We start from the raw sequence: 24,507 nt of genomic DNA on the forward strand, positions 1-24,507 counted from the left end.
GTGAGCCTTGAATCTGTGGTGGGAAAGCTGTTGGAAAAGATTCTTAGAGATAGGATCTCTGGGCATTTAGAGAATCATGGTCTGATCAGGGACTGTCAGCATGGCTTTGTGAAGGGCAGATCGTGTCTAACAAGCCTGATAGAATTCTTTGAGGAAGTGTTCAGGCATATAGATGAGGGTAGTGCAGTGGATGTGAGCTATATGGATTTTAGGAAGGCATTTGACAAGGTTCCACATGGTAGGCTTATTCAGAAAGTCAGAAGACATGGGATCCAGGGAAGTTTGGCCAGGTGGATTCAGAATTGGCTTGCCTGCAGAAAGCAGAATGTCGTGGTGGAGGGAGTACATTCAGATTGGAGGGTTGTGACTAGTGGTGTCCCACAAGGATAGGTTCTGGGACCTCTACTTTTCGTGATTTTTATTGACGACCTGGATGTGGGGGTAGAAGGGTGGGTTGGCAAGTTTGCAGACGACAGAAAGGTTGGTGGTGTTGTGAATGGTGGAGAGGATTGTTGAAGATTGCAGAGAGACATTGATAGGAAGCAGAAGTGGGCTGAGAAGTGGCAGATGGAGTTCAACCTGGAGAAGTGTGAGGTGGTACACTTTGGAAGGACAAACATCAAGGCAAAGTACAAAGTAAATGGCAGGAGGAGCAGAGGGATCTGGGGGTACATGTCCACAGATCCCTGAAAGTTGCCTCACAGGTAGATAGGGTAGTTAAGAAAGCTTATGGGGTGTTAGCTTTCATAAATCGAGGGATCGAGCTTAAGCGTTGCAAGGTAATGATGCAGCTCTATAAAACTCTGGTTAGGCCGCATTTGGAGTACTGTGTCCAGTTCTGGTTGCCTTACTATAGGAAGGATGTGGAAGCATTGGAAAGGGTACAGAGGAGATTTACCAGGGTGCTGCCTGGTTTAGAGAGTATGCATTATGATCAGAGATTAAGGGAGCTAGGGCTTTACTCTTTGGAGAGGAGGAGAATGAAGAGGAGACATGATAGGGGTATACAAGTGTGACGAGAATACACATAAAATTAAGATGTTTGCTGGCCTGGGTTAGCATCAGTGACATCAGCAAGTGGTCTGCCACCTGCCCTCAGGGGAAGGAGAGATAAGGAACAATGGAGCAGCGTCTGGAGATGTGTAATGAAGGGACGTGGGAGAGAGAGAGCTGTCTGGAGCGGCTCCCCCTTTGAACCCTGAACTGTTTGAAGTGATGGACAGGCGATACCCCAGCAGGGGGATAAAAAGGGACCGGTTCGCTAAGGCAGGACACACACACGCCACCCGAGGTAACGAGACCCTGGAAGCGGTGCGCCTCTCACGAGTCGGTGGGAAGTATCAGACAACGGCCAGGGTGGAAAGGTACGATCAGCGGGAACCCGGTGTGTGTCCGCCCTTGCCTGGGTGCCGGGTTCACTGCAGAGGATCGACCGCATCTGGAGGAGGGGTCACAGTCGGTGACCTCAGGTGACATCACCAAGGACCCGCCCAAAAGCTGCTTGTGAGCCATCTCGCCGGTCTGTGAGTGAAGCCGTGTCTGAATGATCAGTTGTTCCTGTTCTCTCTCTCTCTCTTCCCCCATGTTGTCCATCGCCATGGCAACGATTACTGCGAACCGAACTACTAAACTGGACTGAACTTTGAGTCACTTTGAAATTTGGTCATTTACCCCTAGACAACGATAGAGCTTGATTGATGCTGTTATCTTAATTCTGTGCACATGTGTGTTTATCATTGCTGAACTGTTGCATTTATTATCCTTTCGATTACTGTGTTGCTTGTTTCTTTAATAAAACTTTCTTAGTTCTAGTACTCCAGACTCCAACTGAGTGATCCATTTCTGCTGGTTTGGCAACCCAGTTACGGGGTACGTAACACAAGATAATAAGAGGAATAGATAGAGTGGACAGCCAACACCTCTTCCCCAGGGCATCACTGCTCAGAACAAGAGGACATGGCTTTAAGGTAACGAGTGGAAAGTTCAAGGGGGATATTAGAGGAAGGTTTTTTACTCAGAGTTGTTGGTGCGTGGAATGTACTGCCTGAGTCAGTGGTGGAGGCAGATACACTGGTGAAATTTAAGAGACTGCTTGACAGGTATATGGAGGAATTTAAGGTGGGGGGTTATATGGGAGGTAGGGTTTAAGGGTCGGCACAACATTGTGGGCCGAAGGGCCTGTACTGCACTGTACTGTTCTATGTTCTAATAGGACTGTAATTCTGAACTTAGCTTCTCGAGTTCTGGTGCCTGAGTAGTCGGTGCATTCTTTCGCTTCTTAGACACTCTAAGTTACCATCTGCTTCAGGGCTGTGAGATGAGTTACTTGATGTCACTGTCAGTGAAAGTATTGTGACTATCCAGGAAATTCCTGGCCCTGCCCTGATGCTTTTGTATTTCCTTTCGGATATGGAAAGTTCAGAAAATTATAGCATGTTTGCCAACAGTGATATTTACCAAGTGTGCAAGATCTGGCTTGCTGCAAGCTGCAGTATTATTTCTTGTGCAGCTGTTTTTTTTGGTCATTTACCCTGCTTTGAGTCCCACAGCAGCCGTCCTGTAGCAAGTAGTAACAGGATCCGTGCCGTCTAGCGCACTGATGGGGTAGACTTGCAGTACTTGAAGTTCTTCATGTATAGCATCATCTTGCGATCAGAAAAAAAAACCTTTTTTTAAAAAGAAGACCAAAACGCTTTTAGTTGGCCTACCAAGACGGCACTGCATCCAAACACGTCACCATCTTCCTGTCTCATGCCAGTTGCCAGTACTTGCGTTCAAAAAGCAGTGATATTTGGGAATAGGTAAGAATAAGACAATTCAGAGCTGTCTTGCTCACTGCAGTTTCAAGCATTCAGGCTTGGAAATGCCAGAAATGGCTGGGAGTGAAAATGAAACTATTTCACTGCTTATGTTTAGAACTATGAAGAATTTGAAAGTATCAACAATTATCTTGAATGTTAAAACAAAAATGAAAATTCGGAGGATGCAATTGTCGATAGCATTGTATGAAGGTGGTTCATTATCTGCAATAGGTATGTGCTGATTTTGTTCATATACAGTTATTCAAACGAACACAGCGGTGTAAACTGGATGAATTACTCCGATAACTATTAGGTAGTATTATTGGTCATGTTGTAATTTCTGTATGTCATTTAAATGCATAATTTGTTATTCAGTTAAATGGTAATGTCTTTTTAAATATCTTGTTAACTTTTTCCATGGAACGTCAGTTAATTAGGGCAGCTGCCCAATTAAGGGCCAAAATATACCGATTCCATTGTCTTAATTGACTGGAATACACTGTATTGTCAAAATTTTCCAATTTCCTGAGAACGAACAATTTCTGTCATTCAGAACTGCATGGCAGTGGTATTTGTTGTTGGATTGTATTCTTGATTCTCTCCATTTAGATAAATAGTCGACCCTTTTATTCCTTCTATCAAAGTGGATGACCATACACTTCCTGATGTCGTATTAGATCTGCCATTTCTTTGCCCATTCTCCTAATCCAAGTCCTTCTGTAGTCTCTCTTTCTTCAAAACTACCTGCCTCTCCACCTATTTTTATATTGTCTGCAAACGTGGCCACAAAGCTTTCAATTCCATCATTCAAATCATTGACATATAATGTAAAAAATATCTGTCCTAACACAGACCCTTGTGCCACCGCAAGTCACCGGCAGCCAACCAGAGAAGGCTTCCTTTATTCCCACTCTTTGTTTCATGCCAATCAGCCAATGCTCTATCCATGCTAGTATCTTCCTGTAACACCATGGGCTCATAGCTTGTTAAGCAGTTGCATGTATGGCACCTTATCAAAGACCTTTTGAAAATTGAACTGTACAACAACCATTGATTTTTTTCCTTTGTCTTTCCTGCTTGTTATTTCTTCAAATCATTCCAACAGATTAGTCAGGCAATGTTTTCCCTTAAGAAAACCATGCTTACTACTACTTATTTTGTTGTGTGCCTCCAAGTACCCCAGAACCACATCCTTAACAATTGACTCCATCTAGCTGAGGTCAGACTAACTGGCCTATGATTTCCTTTCTTTTGCCTCTCTCCCTTGAAGAGTGGAGCGACATTTTCAGTTTTCCATTCCTTTGGAGCTATGGCAGAATCAATTGATTCTTGAAAGATGATTAACAGTTTCTTCAGCCTCCTCTTTCAGAACCCTGGGGTGAATACCATCTGGTCTAGGTAATGTAGCTACCTTTTAGATTTTTCAGTTTCCCATTAACCTTCTCTCGAGCAATGGCGACTTCACACTTCTGACCGTTGACATTCTTGAACTTCCGGCATTGTGCTGGTGTCTTCCACACTGAAGACTGATTCAAAATGCTTATTTGGTTTGTAGTCCCCCATTACTACCTCTCCAGTATCATTTTTCAGCAGTCTGATGTCTAATTTTACTTCTCTTTTATACTTCATATAGCTGAAGAAACTTTTGGTATTCTCTTTAATATTAGTCATAGTCATACTTTATTGATCCCGGGGGAAATTGGTTTTCGTTAATAAAGTATGACTAATATTAAAGAGAATACCAAAAGTTTCTTCAGCTATATGAAGTGTAAAAGAGAAGTAAAATGAGACATCAGACTGCTGAAAAATGATACTGGAGAGGTTTTAATGGGGGACTACAAACCAAATAGACATTTTGCATCAGTCTTCAGTGTGGAAGACACCAGCACAATGCCGGAAGTTCAAGAATGTCAACGGTCATAATATTATTGGCTAGCTTACCTTTGTCTACCTTCTTTTCTTTATGACTTTTTTAGTTGCCTAATGTCAGTTTTAAAAGTTTTCCAATGCTCTAACTTCCCAGTCACAAATCAGAGAAAATCTGCAGATGCTGGAAATCTAAGCAACATTCAAACTGCTGGGGGAACTCAGCAGGCCAGGCAGCATCATGATGCTGAGTTCCTCAAGCATTTTATGTGTGTTGCTCTAACTTCTCTTTTTTTTTGCTCTATTGTATGCCTTCTCTTAGGCTTTTATGTTGGCTTTGACTTCTCTTGTTAGCCAGAATTGTTTTGTCCTGTCTTTAGAATCCTTCTTCCCTGTACCTGTATCCTGTACCTTCTGAATTGCTGCCAGAAATTCTAGCCATTGCTGCTCTGCCGTCACCCCTGCCAGTGTTCTTTTCCAATCAATTCTGGCCAACTCCTCTCTCGTGGCTCTCACCATCACCAACCTCGCCATCAAACCCTTAGACAAAGGTGGTGCCGTAGTAGTCTGGCGGACGGACCTCTACCTCACTGAAGCCAAATGGCAGCTCTCTGACACCTCCCCTTACTTGCCCCGGAACAGGGCCCCACCAAAAAACATCAAACCATTGTCTCCCGTACTATCACCGCCCTTATCAACTCCAGAGATCTTCCATTCTCAGCCACTAAACTCATAATTCCCACACTCTGTACTGCTTGGTTTTATCTCCTCCCCAAAATCCATAAGCCTGACTGTCTCGGTAGACCCATAGTTCCTGTCTGCTCCTGCCCCACCGAACTTGTATCTGCCTACCTGGACTCCATTTTGTCACCCATAGTTCAGTCCCTCCGCACCTACATCCGGGATACATGCTATGCCCTCCACCTCTTCAATAACTTTTAATTCCCCGGTCCCGACCGCTTCATTTTCACTATAGATGTCCAATCCTTATACACCTCCATTCGCCATCAAGAAGGCCTCAAAACCCTCCGCTACTTTCTGGACAATAGACCTCACCAGTTCCCCACCACCACCACCCTCCTCCAGTTGGCGGAACTGGTTCTCACACTTAATAACTTCTCTTTTGGCGCTTCCCACTTTCTTCAGACTAAGGGTGTAGCTATGGGCACTCGCATGGGCCCCAGTTATGCCTGCCTCTTCGTTGGTTATGTGGAACAGTCTGTGCTCCAAACCTATACTGGTACTGCTCCCCAACTCTTCCTTCGCTACATTGACGGCTATATTGGTGCTTCTTCCTGCACCCATGCTGAACTCGTCAATTTCATCGACTTTACTTCAAACTTCCACCCAGCCCTCAAATTCACTTGGTCTATCTTGGACACTTCTCTCCCCTTGATCTTCCGGTCTCCATCTCTGGAGACAGACTTTCCACTGACATCTTCTACAAGCCCACTGACTCTCATAACTACCTTGACTATACCTCTTCCCACCTTGCTACATGCAAAAATGCCATTCTCTATTCCCAGTTCCTCCATTTCCGTCACATCTGCTCCTAGGATGAGGCTTTCCGTTCCAGGACATCTCAAATGTCCTCTTTCTTTAAGGATCGTGGTTTCCCTTCTGTCATCAATGATGCCCTCACCCGCATCTCCTCCATTTCCGGCACTTCAGCTCTCACCCCATCCTCCCACCACCACAACAGGGACAGAGTTCCCCTTGTCCTCACCTACCACCCCACCAGCCTCCGGATCCAGCACATTATCCTCCGCAACTTCTGCCACCTTCAACAGGACCCCACCACTAAGCACATCTTTCCCCCTCCACCCCCTCCGCTTTCCGCAGGGATCGTTCCCTCCATGACTCCCTGGTCCACACATCCCTCCCGACGGATCTCCTACCCGACACTTATCCCTGTAAGTGTAAGTGCTACACCTGTCCCTACACCTCCTCTCTTGCCACCATTCAGGGCCCCAAACAGGTGAGACAACCCTTTACTTGTGAGTCTGTTGGGGTCATCTATTGCATCCGGTGCTCCCGGTGCGGCCTGTTCTACATCGGTGAAACCCGACGCAGATTGGGGGGCCGCTTCGTCGACGCTCCCTCCGCCACAACAGACAGGATCTTCCGGTTGCCACCCACTTCAACTCTGCTTCACATTCCCATTCGGATGTATCCATTCATGGCCGCCTCTACTGCCATGATGAGGCTAAACTCAGGTTGGAGGAGCAACACCTCATATACTATCTAGGTAGTCTCCAGCCCCTTGGTATGAACATTGAATTCTCCAACTTCCGGTAATTCCTTCCCCCTCCCTTCCCCTATCCTAGTTTCACTCTGCCCCTGCCCCAGCTGCCTACTTCTACTACCCATTGTGCTTTCCCCTATTCCTTCTTCACTTCTCCTGCTGATCCCCTCCCTGCTTCCCCTCCCCTACCCCTTTATCCCCTTACTGGTTTTTCACCTGGAATCTACCAGCCTTCTCCTTCCCACCCTCCCCCCCCACCCACCTTCTTTATAGGGCCTCTGCCCCTTCTCTTCAGTCCTGACGAAGGGTTCCGGCCCGAAACATTGACTGATTGTTTCCACAGATGCTGCCTGACGTGCTGAGTTCCTCCAGCATGTTGTGAGTGTTGCTTTCACCCCAGCATCTGCAGAGTATTTTGTGTTCATGGCTCTGTAATTCCCTTTACTCCACTGTAATACTGATATTTCTGACTTCAGCTTTTCCTTCTCAAATTGCAGGGTGATTTCCATCATATTATGATCACTTTCCCCGAAGGGTTCTTTTACCTTAAGTTCTCATCAATTCTGGTTCATTGCATAAAACCCAATCCAGAGTAGCTGCCCCCCTCGTGGGCTCAACCACGAGCTGCTCTTAAAAAGCCATCTCATAAGCATTCTAGAAAATATCCCTTTTGAGATCCAGCACCAACTTGATTCTCCCAATTGACCTGCATATTGAAGCCCCCATTACTATTGTAACATTGTCCTTTTGACATACATTTTCGATCTCCCATTGTAATTGGTCTCCTTTACTTCTGTTTGAGGATCTGTACCCAACTCCCATCAGGGTCTTTTCACCTTGGCTCTACCCACGACAATTTAACATCTTCCAGTTCAATGTTCCTCTTTCTAAGGATTTGATTTATCTTTTTTAACCAACAGAGCCACACCACCCACTCTGTATACCCGTCTGTCTTTTTGATACAATGTGCATACTTGGATGTTAATCTCCCAATTCTAATCTTCTTTAAGCCACAATTTAGTAATACCCACAACGTCGTGCATGCCAGTCTGCAGCCGTGCTGGAAGTTCATCTATCTTATTCTGTATACTTTGTGCATACCTTTAGTCCTGTATTCACCCTTTTCAGTTTTGTCTGCCTTTTAACATTGCAACCGTCCCTGTTAACTGCAGTTTTGCCCCATAATCAGCCTCTCCTTGCTAGCAGTCTCACTACCTCTGTTTGTAAACCAACTACCTCATCCTCAGCAATGTCCCTCCAGTTCCCATCCCACTGCCAAATTAGTTTAAACCCTTACAAACAGCTCACTAAAAGTTACACTAAATGAATGAGTAATGAAGTTGTCAACTGTGCTCTCATGGTTCTCAAGTTAACTTCTGCTTGAGAGAAGATCTGGATCCATTTCAGTTTGCCTACTGCCACAATTTGCTACAGCCGCAAGAGGTCTACAGCACATTCTGTATCACTGGCTCATTGGTTAAGATGCATTTGGGCATCAAAAAATACATTTTCCTTCTCATAGTCCAAAGTTACACCAGTTAAGTAGGTTAATTGGTCTTTGTAATTTTTCCTGTGTTTAGGGTAGTGTTAAATAAGTGGGTATCTCTAAATAAATGAATGTCATGCTGCTGTTTATAGATTATAACTTTGTGTTGACTACCATCATCCTCTCTACGAATTACCAAGCTGTAAAACCTGGACCTCTGTACCTCCCTCTGCAACTGGATTCTTAACTTCCTGTTAGGAAACCTCAGTCAGTGTGGATTAGTAATAACACCGGATAAGAACATAGAACTGTACTGCACAGGAGTATTAATTGGGCAACCTAACTAATCCCTTCTGCGTATACAGTGTTCATTTTGTTCCATTTTCTTCACATCAATGTACCTCTCTAAATGTGTCCAAGTAGTTGCTGTCAGTGTCTGTACCACCACTGCAGGCAGTGAATTTCAGGATCGTGTGTGTGTGTGTGTGTGTGTGTGTGTGTGTGTGTGTGGAAAAAAAGAAAAAAACCTCCTTGCATCTTCTTTGAGATCCCCCATCTTGTCTTGTATTTATGCCCTCTGGTATTAGACATTACCATCCTAGGAAATAATACTGTCTACTTTATCTATGCCTCTCATAATCTTATAAACCTCTATCAGATCTCACTTCAGCCTTTACTGTTCTAGAGAAAACAACTCAAGTTTGTCCAACTTCTTGTCCAACACGTGCCCTTAATTCTGGCAGCATCCTGGTAAACTACTTCTGCGCTCTCTTCAAAGCCTGAACATCCTTTCTATAACGGGGCAACCAGAACTATATGCAATATGTCAGGTACTGCCTAACTAGAGCTTTATAAAACTGCAACATTTTTTCCCGACTTTTGAACTCTGCCTCGACTAATAAAGGCAAGAGTGCCAAATGCCTTCTTAGCCACCCATGAACCTGTGTAACCAATTTCAGGGAGCTATGAACTTGGATCCGAAGATCTTTGCTCATCAACACTGTTTCTTTACATTTGATCTACCAAAATTGGACCACTTCACATTTGGCCAGGTTAAACTCCATCTGCCATTTCTCCACCCATATCTGCAACTGATTTATGGTATATCCTGCTGTATTCTTTACCAATCCACAACACTCTCCATAATGTCATCTATCTTTGTATCATCTGCAAGCTTACTAATCTATCCGTCTACAATTCTATCCAGGTCATTTATAGACATCACAACCAGTGGATGATCTAATACAGATACCTGTGGAACACTACTAATCATAGATCTGATAGAATAAGTCCCTTCAACCCTTACCCTCTGTCTTCTATGGGTAGCCAGTTCTGAATCCAAACAACTAATTCACCATGATACCATGCATCTTAATATTCTGGATGATCTTCCCATGAGGGACCTTGTCAAACACCTTACAAAACTTCATGTCAACAACATCCACAGCTCTGTCTTCATCAATCATCCTCATCCAAAAGCTCAATCAAGTTAGTAAGACTTGACCTGACCTGCACAAAGCCATGCTGGCTCTTCCTAATTAGGCCATGGTTCTCCAAATTCTAATAATTCCTATCCCTAATAAATCTCTTCAAGAAATTTCCTACAAGAGATGTGAGACTCCCCTATCCAAGTTTTACATTGTTAAATTGTCCCCATGCAGACTGTGGCCGAGCGTTCCATTATGTCTCCTCTGTGTGCAACTGTGATATTGTTCCTGATTGGTAGTGCAACAACCCCCCCCCCCCGCCCCGCCCCACCTTCTTTCCCTCTATCTTATTTTAAGCTTTGCAACCTGGGATATTAAGTACCCATTTTTGTCCCCCTCTCAAACAAGTCTCTGTAATGGCTGCAATGTCATAGTTCCCTGTACTGATCCATGTTCTAAGTCAGGGGTTGGCAACCTTTTTGCCTTTGTGAGCTGGATTGCATATCAATGAGAGGACAGTGGGCCAGATAAATGCCGTAAAAAAACTTGAAATATGGGAATTATCCTTTTAAATGCATGTAGTTATGTCTTGCTTCATGTTATGTTCATTAATATCTAGTTAATGAATAACGCATGCTAGAAAATCATTTGTGCTTAACCAAAGATGCTAATTAGTAGTTAGTAACTAAACTAGTAACTCAGTTTAGTTGCAATTTATTTCAATCAAGGCATCTTTTGAATCTATTAAAAGGACAAAAAGAATCTTTAAACATAAAAAGTCTGAACATGATGCATTGAATATTGGTAAATTAAGTATAATAAAAAAGAAATTTTAATGCAAACAGTCGATAAATCAGTGTGAAGCTTGATGCTGTTTGTTGCTTGAAAGCTTAATATTGGGTGTCAGACTTGTTGAGGCCAAGAGCAAGACATTATCCAGATGGGCATCAGTCAATCTTGTTCTCAAATGGTTCTTCGTATGCTTCATTTTTGAAAATAATTGCTCATGCAGAAAAGTGCTGCCAAACAATGATGCCATCTTTTTTGCATGGTCCACTAAGTTAGGATACTTCCCACTTGGATGAATATATTTTCTATAGAAGTTCAGCACTGACACATCTTCAGAATGAAATTTCGATCTCAATATGTTGTCACACTGCATCTCAATCAATTCCATTTGAAAAATTTCTGATGCAGTGTCCACTTCCATATCAAATGGAGTAGCAAACAGCATGAACTCATTTGCATTCCAGCGAAAATCAGCAAAACAAGATGAAAACTCTTTTCTCAATTCTTGGACCATACTCACAGAAATGCCTGGATCTTGTGCGTTAATTTTTTGAAAAGTGGGAAAATGTGTACATTCCTTTTTGAAGCTGATACTCCCACAATTGCAGCTTTCTTTCAAAGGCCACAATATGACCATACATCTCATGTATCAGCTGATTTTTTTTTTCCTTACATATGACCATACATCTCATGTATCAGCTGATTTTTTTTTTCCTTACATTTGTTTTGAGACTTCGTAGCTGGCACAGGTATTTCCTTCATTTTCACTGTTCTTCTTGGCAAAAAATGATGTTTGTTTTCCGAAACTAGCCTTCATTTGCTCAACTTCATCTTTCCTTGCTTGCCCAGTAAACTTGTTAAAATTTCCACTATGGTGGGTTTCGTAATGTCGCCTGATATTTGCCATCACCTTCACAGCAACATTTTCCAGGCAAATGAGACAAACTGGTTTCCCATCTTGCTGGATGAAGGCATTTGATAAGGCTTATTGAGAAGGTAAGGAGGCATGGGATCCAAGGGGACCTTGTTTTGTGGATCCAGAATTGGCTTGTTCACAGAAGGCAAAGAGTGGTTGTAGGCGGGTTGTATTCTGCATGGAGGCCGATGACCAATGGTGTGCCTCGGGATCTGTTCTGGGACTCGTACTCTTTGTGATTTTTATAAATGACCTGGATGAGGAAGTGGAGGGATGGGTTAGTGAATTTGATGACACAAAGGTTGGAGGTGTTGTGGATAGTGTGGAGGACTGTCAGAGGTTACAAGGGGACATTGATAGAATGCAAAAGTGGGCTGAGAAGTGGCAGATGGAGATCAACCCAGATAAGTGTGAGGTGGTTCATTTTGGGAGGTCAAATATGATTCCAGAATATAGTATTAATGGCAAGACTCTTTGCAGTGTGGAGGATCAGTGGTATCTTGGGGTCTGAGTCCATAGGATACTCAAAGCTGCTGAGCAGGTTGTCTGTGTGGTTAAGAAGGCATATGGTGTATTGGCCTTCATCAACCGTGAAATTCAGTTTAAGAGCCGAGAGGTAATGTGACAGCTATATAGGACCCTGGTCAGACTCCACTTGGAGTATTATGCTCAGTTGTGGTCACCTCACTACAGGAAGGATGTGGAAACCATAGAAAGGGTGCAGAGGAGATTTACAAGGATGTGGCCTGGATTGGAGAGCATAACTTACAAGAATAGGTTGAGTGAACTTAGCCTTTTCTCCTTGGGGTGACGGAGGATGAGAGGTGACCTGAGAGAGGTGTATAAATTTGATGAGAGGCATTGATCATGAGGGTAGTCAGAGGCTTTCTCCCAGGGCAGAAATGGCTAACACGAGAGGGCACAGTTTTAAGGTGCTTGGAAGTAGGTATAGAGGATATGTCAGGGGCAAGTTTTTTATGCAGAGAGTGGTGAGTGTGTGGAATGGGCTGTCCCTGTGACTGTGGTGGAGACCAATACGATAGGGTCTTTTAAGAGGCTCTTGGATAGGTACATGGAGCTTAGAAAAATAGAGGGCTATGGGTAACACTAGGTAATGTCTAATGTGAGTACATGGTCAGCACAGCTTTGTGGACTGACGGGCCTGTATTGTGCTGCAGGTTTTCTATGTTTCTGTGTGAGCAACAGATGTGAGAAGGACTCTGCAGAAAGTCATTTCCTGTAAGGCAGCAATGTGGCCCAAAGAGAAGAGGTGGAAGAGCTTGAAACCTGGTGCCAGGCAAAAAACCTCTTCCTTAGTATCAAGGAGATGGTTATCAACTCGCACCACTCACATCCTCCTTTACATTGGTGGCACAGCACTGAAAACACCTGAGGGTACACGTCACCCACAACCTCTCATGGATCCCGAAACACATCCTGCACAGTGGAGAGAGCTCATTAATGCCTCTACTTTCTGAGGAGGCAGAAGAGACCTAGACTTTGCACATCTATGCTCATGTCACTCTACAGGGTTCTACAGTGGGTAGCCAAAACTGTCCAACACATCACTGTCCTTGCCATCAAGGACATGTATACAGAATAGGGCCAGTAACATTATGAGGAATCCCACCCGCCCTGGTCATGGACTGTTCCTCCCACTCCCATCGGAGAGGAGGATGTGTAGCACCCATGCCAGGACTACCAGCCTCAAAAAAGAAGTTACTATCCCCAAGCAGTAAGGCTGATCAACACTTCCAACCAGAAACCCACCCCTTCACCACCCTCACCACAACTACTTGATAATTTTTTTTTGTTAGTCATCATGTGTACAGACACTCCTGTGCCGACAGTCACTTTATGAACAGATGACCAATGTACTGTATGTAAGCTATTTTATGTATTTATATATTTTTTAATATTGTGTTCTTTATCTTGTCTTACCCACCCTTCTTCTGAACTGTTCCTCTCACTCCCGTCTGGGAGGAGGCTACGAAGCATCCATGTCAGGACCACCAGACTCAAAAACAGTCACTTTCCCCAAGCACTGGGGCTGATCAACACCTCCACCGACTAACTCAACTGCTACTTTATTATTTCTTAGTCACCTTGTGTATAGGCTACAACACTTTATAGACATGCAGTTAGTGTATACCAGCATAATGTGTGTGTGTATGTGTGTGTGTGTGTATATATAATAAATAAAAAAATATGTGTGTATATATCAGTTCTGTCTTTTAAGCTATTTTTTATTTGTATTTTTTTTTACTCTGCTTCATTGGATCCGAAGTACAATTATTTCATTCTCCTTTACATGTGTAGGAAATGACATTTAAGCAATCTTGAATTAAAATACACACTTGAAACTAATTGTCCTATTATATCTATTAGTTTATTCCTGCCTGTTTTTACCGGCCCTGATATCTACTCATCAGTCCACTTTCTGACCTGGTACTCTGGTTTCCCCCCCCACCCCTCTGCCAAATTGATTTATACCCTCCCAAGTAGCACCAGTGAACCTCCCAGCAGGGATATGGTTCCTTTTCATTTCAGATACAACTGCTCCCTTTTGTGCAGGATGTCCCTACCCCAGAAGAGGTCACGATCCAAGAACCTGAAACCCTACCCCCTGTATCAGTTCCTCAGCCACTCATTCAACTGTATTGCCATTGTATTCCTGCCCGGACTAGTATGTGGCAGTAATCCAGAGACTACTACCTTGGAGGTCCTGCTCTTTGGGCTCTTAACTTCATCCCTTCTGCATGGTGCAGGACCTCTTCCCTCTTTCTACCTTTGTCACAACCTCTGGCTGCTCACCTTCCCCCTTGAGAATATTCTGCAGCCTCTCTGAGGCATCCTGGCTTGTCTGTCGTGACCAGAGTATCTCCTGTTTGCTGACTAACTATCAAGTCTCCTTGTCCTGTCACTCTATCTGACTTTACCCTTTCCTGCTGTGCTTCTGAACTGGCTGCTGCTGCTGTGCCCTGATATGTCATTACACACACCCCCCAGCCATATTCAAAGGGGTACACTCCAGCTCCAGTTCCTTGACCTGTTTAGTGAGGAGCTGAAGTTAGGTGCCTTTTCCACATATGTAGTCATCAGGGAGACTGTTAGGTACCCTGAAATGCTATATCCAACAAAAGGAGCATTCTGCCACTCTAACTACCATTCTGCCTACGTTGAATTAAGAACTAAAAAAATTAAAGATTTATTTAAAAAAGTTTGTCTGCTCATTCCTGTGCCTACTCTCTGAAACTCAAGTTTCCTTGCTGGCAATCAACATGGGCACACCTCAAGGCTGTAGACCACTTTACTCATGACTAATATGGCTTAGCATAGCTCTAAAGCCATCTATAAATGTGTTGACAACCTCCTCTTGGTTTTAAAAACTCTGCCAGTGAGGAGGAATACAGGAGTGAAGGAGCCTGGTTGATTCATTGTCAATTCAATCTTGCATTCATTGTCAGCAAGACCAAGGAATTGATGCAACACACATCAAAGTTGCTGGTGAACGCAGCAGGCCACGCAGCATCTCTAGGAAGAGGTACAGTGAATGTTTCGGGCGGAGATCCTTCGTCAGGACTAACTGAAAGAAGAGCTAGTAAGAGATTTGAAAGTGGGAGGGGGAAGGGGAGATCCAAAATGATAGGAGAAGACAGGAGGGGGAGGGATGGAGCCAAGAGCTGGACAGGTGATTGGCAAAAGGGATATGAGAGAATCATGGGACAGGAGGCCCAGGGAGAAGGAAAAGGGGGAGGGGGGGAAAACCCAGAGGATGGGCAAGGGGTATAGTGAGAGGGACAGAGGGAGAAAAAGGAGAGAGAAAGAATGTGTGTGTATATAAATAAATAACATGGCGTACGAGGGGGAGGTGGGGCATTAGCGGAAGTTAGAGAAGTCAATGTTCATGCCATCAGGTTGGAGGCTACCCAGACGAAATATAAGGTGTTGTTCCTCCAACCTGAGTGTGGCTTCATCTTTACAGTAGAGGAGGCCGTGGATAGACATATCAGAATGGGAATGGGATGTGCAGTTAAAAGGTGTGGCCACTGGGAGATCCTGCTTTCTCTGACGGACAGAGTGTAGGTGTTCAGCAAAACGATCTTCCAGTCTGCATCGGGTCTTGCCAATATATAGAAGGCCACATCGGGAGCACCAGACGCAGTATATCACCTCAGCCGACTCACAAGTGAAGTGTTGCCTCACCTGGAAGGACTGTCTGGGGCCCTGAATGGTGGTAATAGAGGAAGTGTAAGGGCATGTGTAGCACTTGTTCCGCTTACAAGGATAAGTGACAGGAGGGAGATCAGTGGAAAGGGATGGGGAGGGGGACGAATGGACAAGGGAGTCGCGTAGGGAGCAGTCCCTGCGTAAAGCGGGGGGGGTGGGAGGGAAAGTTGTGCTTAGTGGTGGGATCCCGTTGGAGGTGGCGGAAGTTACGGAGAATAATATGTTGGACCCAGGGGCTGGTGGGAGGGTAGGTGAGGACCAGGGGAACCCTATTCCTAGTGGGGTGGCGGGAGGATGGAGTGAGAGCAGATGTGTGTGAAATGGAGGAGATGCATTTGAGAGCAGAGTTGATGGAGGAAGGGAAGCCCCTTTCTTTAAAAAAAAAAAGAGGACATCTACCTCGTCCTGGAATGAAAAGCCTCATCCTGAGAGCAGATGCGGCGGAGACGGAGGAATTGCGAGAAGGGGATGGCATTTTTGCAAGAGACAGGGTGAGAAGAGGAATAGTCCAGATAGCTGTGAGAGTCAGTAGGCTTATAGTAGACATCCGTAGACAAGCTGTCTCCAGCGATAGACAGAAAGATCTAGAAAGGGGAGGGAGGTGTCGGAAATGGACCAGGTAAACTTGAGGGCAGGTGAAAGTTGGAGGCAAAGCTAATGAAGTCAACGAGCTCAGCATGTGTGCAGGAAGCAGCGCCAGTGCAGTTGTCGATGTAGTGAAGGAAAAGTGGGGGATAGATACTGGAATAGGTTTGGAACATAGATTGTTTCACAAAGCCAACGAAAAGGCAGGCATAGCTAGGACCCATACGGGTGCCCACAGCTACACTTTTAGTTTGTAGGAAGTGGGAGGAGCCAAAGGAGAAATTATGAAGAGTAAGGACTAATTCCGCTAGATGGAGGAGAGTGGTGGTAGAGGGGAACTGGTTTGGTCTGGAATCCAAAAAGAAGCGGAGAGCTTTGAGACCTTCCTGATGGGGGATGGAAGTATATGGGGACTGGACATCCATGGTGAAAATAAAGCGGTGGGGGCCAGGGAACTTAAAATCCTCGAAAAGTTGAAGAGCGTGAGAAATGTCACAAACATAGGTCAGAAGGGATTGAGTAAGGGGGGTTAAAACCGTGTCGAGGTATGCAGAGAGGAGTTTGGTGGGGCAGGAGCAAGCTGAGACAATAGGTCTGCCAGGGCAGGCAGGTTTGTGGATCTTGGGTAGGAGGTAGAAATGGGAAGTGCGAGGTGTGGGAACTATAAGGTTGGTAGCAATGGATGGGAGATCCCCTGAGCGGATAAAGTTGGTGATGGTGTGCGAGACAATGGCCTGGTGCTCCTTAGTGGGGTCACAATTGAAGGGTAAATAGGAGGAGGTATCAATGAGTTGTCGCTGTGCCTCGGCAAGGTAGAGGTCAGTATGTCAGACTGCAACAGCACCCCCCCCCCCCATCAGTGGGTTTAATAGTAAGGTTAGGATTCGTGCGGAGGGAGTTGAGAGCAAAGCATGGATTTCGTGAAGGAGAAGGGTGGAAAACACACTCCAGTCCCTCGTTGAGGTGCCAATGCTGGAAAGGTTAAGCAGTTTCAAGTTCCTGGGCATCAATATTTCAGATGATTTATCCTGTGTCCAACACATTGATGCAATAAGGAGGAAGAGACGTCAGTGGCTCTACTTGATTTGGAGCTTGAGTAGATTACTCATGGGGGGAAGAAAAGCTCTTTACAAATTTCAACAGTATGGTTAAAAGCATTCTGACTGATTGCATCCCCAGCAGGTATGGAGGCTCCAATGCACTGTATCATATCAACAGATTGCAGAGAGTTGTAAACTCAGCTAGTTACGTAACAGGTGAAACTCGAAGAATTAGACCATTTTTAATCTTATTTGGTTATTTGATGGTTATTTGTATTGTGCTTAGAAGTTTTTAAAAGTGACTTTGAGATGCTGTTACATCATCCACATAACATTGGTTCTGGACTTCAATGATATTGAAAGGAAATGACAGGATGGCAGTGGTCATATGTACTTACTATTTTCATTTGCCCATATCAATAAACCATTTTGCTTTTATACATCTGTCTAAATCCAGCTATTATAATTCCTTCCATTCAGAATTATCATATTAAAGTACCTGACATATTACTGGAGTATCTTTCACAATTTTATATCACTTGAAGCCAATTGGAAATGAGTTTTGTGTACGAGGTCCCAAGCTAGCACCAGTATAAAAAGATCAAATAGGGTAACAAATCACGTTTAAAAAAAAAATTCCGAACTTGTAAATATCTAAAAAATTGGGCATTAGATAAATCATATTTGTCCATTAGCTGAGAGAAAGACATTAAACAATCCTCTAAAAACAGATCTAGAAAAGTTATTATTCCCTTAGTTTTCCATGTTAAAAAGGCCTTGTCTAAGATTGATGGTTTAAAAAAAAATTAAAATGGATATTACTGGAAAGAAAGTTATTTAAGTCAAAAGATCCGCGAAACTGAAACCAAATTTTTAATGTATGTCTAACAATGGGACTAAGATCTTGTCTACCAACCTTAGAAAACAAAAAGGGAAGAGGAGTTCCCAGCAAAGAAGCCAAAGAGAACCCCTTTACCGAGTTCTTCTCCAAGTCCAGCTATGAAGGACAGTCCTGCATTATCTATACAGTGAATCCAGAAAGTAATATAATGAATATTAATTGCCCAGTAATAGAGTCTAAAGTTTGGTAAGGCCAAGCCACCATCTTTTTAAAATTTTTTCAATAAAAGTTTACTTACTCTGGAGCTTTTATTATTCCAGATATATGATAAGATCATAGAATCTATTCTGTCAAAAAACGTTTTCGGGGCAAAGGATGGAACAGTTTGAAACGTGAATAAAAATTTTGGTAAAATTGTCATTTTTATAGCATTTGTTCAACCAATTAACGACATCATCATAGGTGACCATTTGGAAAGCGTTTGTTGTGTATATTCAATTAAAGGGAGAAAATTATATTTATATAAATCTTTAAAATTTTTAGTAATTTTAAAAATAGGTAAAATAATTTTTAGCGAGATTAAAAGGTATTAGATAATATTGATCCGAATAGATATTAATAGGAAATAATTCACTTTTATGTAAATTTAATTTGTATCCAGAGAAAGTACGAAATTCAGTAAATATGGATAATAGGAGGGATAGATTTCTTTGGGTCTGAAATGTAAACTAATAAATCATCTGCATACAGTGAAACCTTATGTACTTTATCCTCTCTCTTAATAACTGAACAGAGTTGGAATCCCTAAGAGCAATAGCAAGTGGTTCTAAAGCGAAATTAAATAATAAAGGACTAAGAGGGCAACCCTGACGCGTTCCTCTATGTAGTCTAAAATAAGGAGATTTTTGATTGTTAGTTATAACCACAGCCATCGGGGCTTGATAGATCAGTTTGATCCAGGAAATAAATCCGGGACCAAAATTAAATCTCTCCAAAACCTGAAATAAATAAGGCCATTGCACCCTATTAAAGGCTTTCTCTGCATCGAGAGAGATAATACATTCAGATTCTTTAACTGAAGGAGAATAAATAATATTTAACGATCTTCGAATATTAAAATGTGAATGCCTGTTTTCAATAACTTCAGTTTGATCATTTGAAATAACAGTAGGTAAAATATTCTCAAGCCTATTAGCCAGAATCTTGGAGAGAATTTTATAGTCCCCACATTCAATAAGGAAACTGGTCTATCGGAGGTACATTCAGATCTTTTTTAGGGATCAACGAGATTGATGCCTCATGAAAAATTTTTGGGAGATTCCCAGAGGGTATAGAATCGTGATTTGTTACCGAATTCCCATTGCTCATTTACCAAATATGATAGATGTTATCTTTCAGTTTAACCATTCCAAAAAGGATTGATAGCCATCATATATAAATGGCTATTGAATTTACAAATGATGTCTGATGATAAGGTTAAACGTGCTTGGGAACTGGAACTTCAAGAATCATGTTTAGATAATCAATGGAATAAAATTTGTCATTTAGTTAATAATTCATCTATTTGTCACTGTCACTCCTTGATTCAGTTCATGTCCAAAGATAAGCTAGCGCATATTTTTTTCTAATATAAATCCTACCTGTGATAGATGCAACACTGAGGTGGCCACTTTAACTCGTATGTTTTAGTCCTGCATGAAGTTAAGTAACTTTTGGAGAGATGTTTTTAGAACATTATCAAAAGTCATAGGCCTGGACCTACAACCTTATTCACTTACGGCAATCTTTGGGGTTCTTCTAACAGAAGCAGGAAACGTTTCTGCTTCCGCTGAACGCATGATAGCTTTCTCAACTTTATTGGCTAGGAGAGCTATTCTATCGTACTGGAAGGATCCCAATCCACCTACTGCATTTTTTTTGTCTCTCCTCCATTATGTCTTGTTTAAGTTTGGAGAAAATAAGTAGTTGGATGTTTGATACATCTTTTAAATTTGAGAAAACTTGGCAACCTTTTATTCAATATTTTGATATGATGTAATTCTTATTACTTTTTCAGTTAATTATTTTTTCTCTGCAAATTTTAAAATTTGATCAGAAGGATTTTTCCCTTTTTTTAAACTGTATCCTCAAAATGGACTGCCCAGTTTCCTTTTGTTTTTGTTTTAGGTTAGCTTAGTGGGTTTTTTTTCTCAATAATAGAAAATTTTGAATTTTTTTTTCCATGAACTGTTAAGAGAAGTGGTTCTCTTTTGTCTTTATATTAGCTTAATACTATATATGATTTTGACAGTGTATGCTCCTTTCTTTGTATTATTATTGAAATATGTATTTGAGATAACCTCTCCTGGTTTGTATTTATCCTTATTCTTTTAAATCAATAAAAAAAATTGGAAGTGAAAAGATCAAATAATGTTTGAAACTGGATTAAGGCTCCCTCAATTCTAATTGAATGAAAAACATAATGATTTTGTAATTTTTTAAAATCTTACTAATATGCAACTGATATCTGAATTCTAGTGGAAAGCTATTACTAATGGATGTTTAGCCATTTAATTGCATTAGAATGAATAAATGTGTATGTTCAGTGTGTTTAGCCCACTGACAGTTTTTTTTTACTTTTATTTAGTTAAACAAGGAAAACTGCATGGACCATCAGGTAAGATCTTGCTTTATCCATCTTTCTCAAGTGATACCTTTAAATAAATAGATAGATAAGTAAATAAATAAATACATACATACATACAGATTTTTGCTGTTTGTTGAAAACCCAAATTCATTGCATTTCCCAATGGAAGTTTTATCTGTGTGATGTAGGTGGTCTAATGATTTGAAAATAATCAGTATTTAATCAGTGGCATCATACGAAGTGAAGTTGACATAAACATTATTCAGGAAATGATTTATTTGAAATATGAACTTCTGTCTTTGGGGAATAAATTATATTGAACATTTGACTCTTCATGATCCAAACCATGGGTGTGTGTGAAATAATCTTTTTAAATGGATTTGCCTAAAGCCATTAGTAGGGTGCATTTTAAATTAATGTTAATTGTGGTTCATTTAATATAGGTCAGCAAAGAATCATGTGATGATTCAATAATCTGTTATTGAGAGTGGTATTGCAATGGTGATTACAATCCATCCAGACATAAACATTTTGCATGTTGCCCTGGTGAATAATATACCGACTCTCTCAAACTTACTGATCACAGCAAATAAATCATTATTCATCTTTGTACCTGAAGAATCTCCAAATGGGGATATAAATATTGGCTATTACCGGTGATGTTGAAAAGAATAAATTTAAATCAGACACTTTTATGGGGAGACTTGTATCAATTACAAGGAGTCCTGATGAAGGCTCTCAGCCTGAAACATCAAATCTTTATTCCTTTCCATAGTTCTCACCTCACCTCACCTGCTAGTTTCTCTAGTATTTTGTGTGTTATTGTACCAATTAGTTTCTTGGAGATAAGGATAAGCCAATCAAGTAAATGTTTGTAAGGTACTTGCCAGATGACCATAAATGCTCTCAACCCTCTGGTCTGGCAGCTTACTAGTATTATAGATTAGATTATGAGGACACGCAGTCCTCTTTTATTATCATTTAGTGATGCATGCATTAAGAAATGATACAATGTTCCTCCAGTGTGATATCACAGAAACACAAGACAGACCAATACTGAAAAACTGACAAAAACCACATAATTATAACATATAGTTACAACAGTGCAAGCAATACCGTAACTTGATGAAGAACAGGCCATGGGCATGGTAAAAAAAAAGTTCAAAGTCTCTTGAAAGTCCCATGATCTCATGCAGATGGGAGAAGGAAGAAAACTCTTCCTGCCATGAGACTTCCAGCGCCGCAAACTTGTCGGTGCAGCATCCTGGAAGCACCTGACCACAGTCCGACTCTGAGTTGTCCGAAAACTTTGAGCCTCCGACACCGAGCACCATCTTTGCGGAGCGCTTCGACCCCAGCCCCGGCCGCCAGCAACAGGCAAAGCCGAGGATTTGGGGCCTACCCTCCGGAGATTCTTGAGCAGCGGCAGCGAACCGGGCATTTCAGAAGTTTCTCCAGATGTTCCTCCATGCTTCTCATGTCTGTCTCTATCAAATCAGAATTGTGCACGGCCCCCTATTTAACAAATACGATATCATTTCACCGGAGAGGCCACACGCGCTGCGTCGTGCCACTGTCTTCTCCTGCCATCTGGGAGATGAGTTTGAATAGAATGGATGAGATTGAATTTCCTTAAACTAAATAAGAAAAAAACCCCAGAAATTTGGTTATTGGTAGCAATAAAAAAAGTGTGAATTTTAGAAATAAACTTTATCATCTGGCCTTTCAAAGCAAGCTAGAAGTAAAGAATTTGGGCATTATTACTGATTCTGAGCTAAATTTCAAATCGCATATTAATCATGTAATTAACCAGGCATTCTTTCATTTAAGGAACTTTGCAAGAGTTCCTTTTCTTAAAACAGCTCAAGATGCAAAAAAAAAGATGCACAGTTTGGCGTTTAGCTGATTAGACTACTATAATGCACTTTTCAGGACTGTCTTAGAAAGATGTATTTCAGTTGCAGCTTGGTCAAAATGCTGCAGCAAGAATTTGACTGGTTTTGGCATCATTACACTGGCTGCCTGTGTCCTTTAGTGACAATTAAAAAAAAAAATTACACAATTGCTTATAAGGCTCTGAATAATCTAGCTGTTCTGTATATTTTGAAGTTTCTATTCCTGTAGATCCCTAATCATAATCTTAGATCCACAAATTTTAGTTTGCTTAGTGTTCCCAGAGCCAAGCATATTAGAACTGGTGATGTGGCCCTTTGTTGTTATGCACCAAAAATCTGGAATATTCTACCAACTGAGATGCACTAGACTGGTCTAAAAACCTTTTTAAATTTGGGCTACATATAAGATTACTTAATACCTGTTATTGATTACATTTATAATTTGCTACCTTCAATTAAATTTTAGTGTATAATAGTACTGTGGTAATTTTATGTATTGTACTGTACTGCCTCAAAAAAAAACAAGTTTATGAATAAGTGATCATAAAACTGATTCTGATAGGGGTCTCTATTGTGGACGGAGAGTGGGAAGGGCCAGGGAGAGGGGAGCATCAGAGAGACATTCTGTAGTGATCAATAAGCCACTTGTTTGAAATCAAATGAACTTGCCTGGTGTTTCAGGGACGTATGTATCTTCACCCGCACCATCACCCACTCTGTCACTCCTCTGCTGCCTGCCCCACACCCCTCCCGCGGTGCTCCACCCTCGCTATTCCCATCATCCTTTGCTCCCACCAGGCTTACAAACTCGCTCTGTGCTCCAGGTTGACAAATGCAGTACTATGCAAGTCTTTGACACCCTACGTATATAGACCCTTGCGCAGTATTGCAGCTTTTGTCATGTGGGATATGCTGATTTCAAGGACTGACTTCAGTTTTGGTGCCTACCGTTATTCCACCCTCTCCTTTGCTCTATGCTACTTAAACTTTTGTGTTTTCTTCATTGCATCTATTTTGCTTTCAGTTATTCAGCTCAGCCTGTCCATGTCACCAAATTGCGTACTTGAGATGATCCTGTTTCCCTGCATTTGGCCCATGTTCCTCTAATCCTTTCCTATCCCTGAACCTAATTAAACGTATTTTAAATGCTGCAGTTGTACCTTTTCTAACACTTCCTCTGGCAGCTTTTTCGATGTAACCACTACCTTCTGTTGGATGTCTTGCCCTGGAGAAGAGGTTATGATCATTGACCTTATCTATGCCCCTCATGATTTTATAAATATGTATATAATCACCCGTCAAACTCCTTCGCACCAGGGACACCAGCCTAGTGTATTAATTCTTTCCTTATAAACTCAAGACGCTGTTCCGTTAACGACCTTGTGAATCTTTCGTATACACTTTGCTGCTTAACTACATCCTTCCTACAGCTAAGTGGCTAGGTTTGGTCTCACTGGTATCTTGTGCAGCTGTAACATGGAGTGCCAACTCTTGTACTCAGTGTTACGTACTTTGAAGGCAAGCATAAAAACCACCTTCTTTGTCACTATGTGACCACTTTAGAGTAACTGTATGTGTATCTCCAAGTATCTGTGTTGAGGAACAGAGACACAAGTACTTAGTTCCCTGAAAGTGGCAGCACACTTTTCTACAACCCTGCCACTTACCATGAAAGTCCTGTTCTGGGATAGCATCACACTTGTCCGAGTTAAATGACATCTGCCAGTTTGGTCTATTTTCCCCACTATCTACATGCTGCT

General features: G+C 42.1%; 1 protein-coding gene across 4 annotated transcripts in view; it reads left to right on the top strand.

Annotated features, from left to right (window-relative positions):
• Nucleotides 1-24,507, top strand: part of LOC134355592 (protein unc-13 homolog A-like) — a 1,022,883-nt gene that overhangs the window by 74,929 nt on the left and 923,447 nt on the right. For all 4 annotated transcript variants that reach the window (XM_063065696.1, XM_063065695.1, XM_063065693.1 and 1 more), the window contains one exon: nt 20,853-20,882. Coding sequence is in view for 3 of the 4 variants with exons in the window: in XM_063065695.1 (XP_062921765.1) it covers nt 20,853-20,882 (30 nt within the window). In the remaining variant the exon portion in view is untranslated. The remainder of the gene's footprint in view (nt 1-20,852; nt 20,883-24,507) is intronic.

Source organism: Mobula hypostoma, chromosome 13 (assembly GCF_963921235.1).
Source record: "Mobula hypostoma chromosome 13, sMobHyp1.1, whole genome shotgun sequence".
Taxonomy (NCBI): Eukaryota; Metazoa; Chordata; class Chondrichthyes; order Myliobatiformes; family Myliobatidae; genus Mobula; species Mobula hypostoma.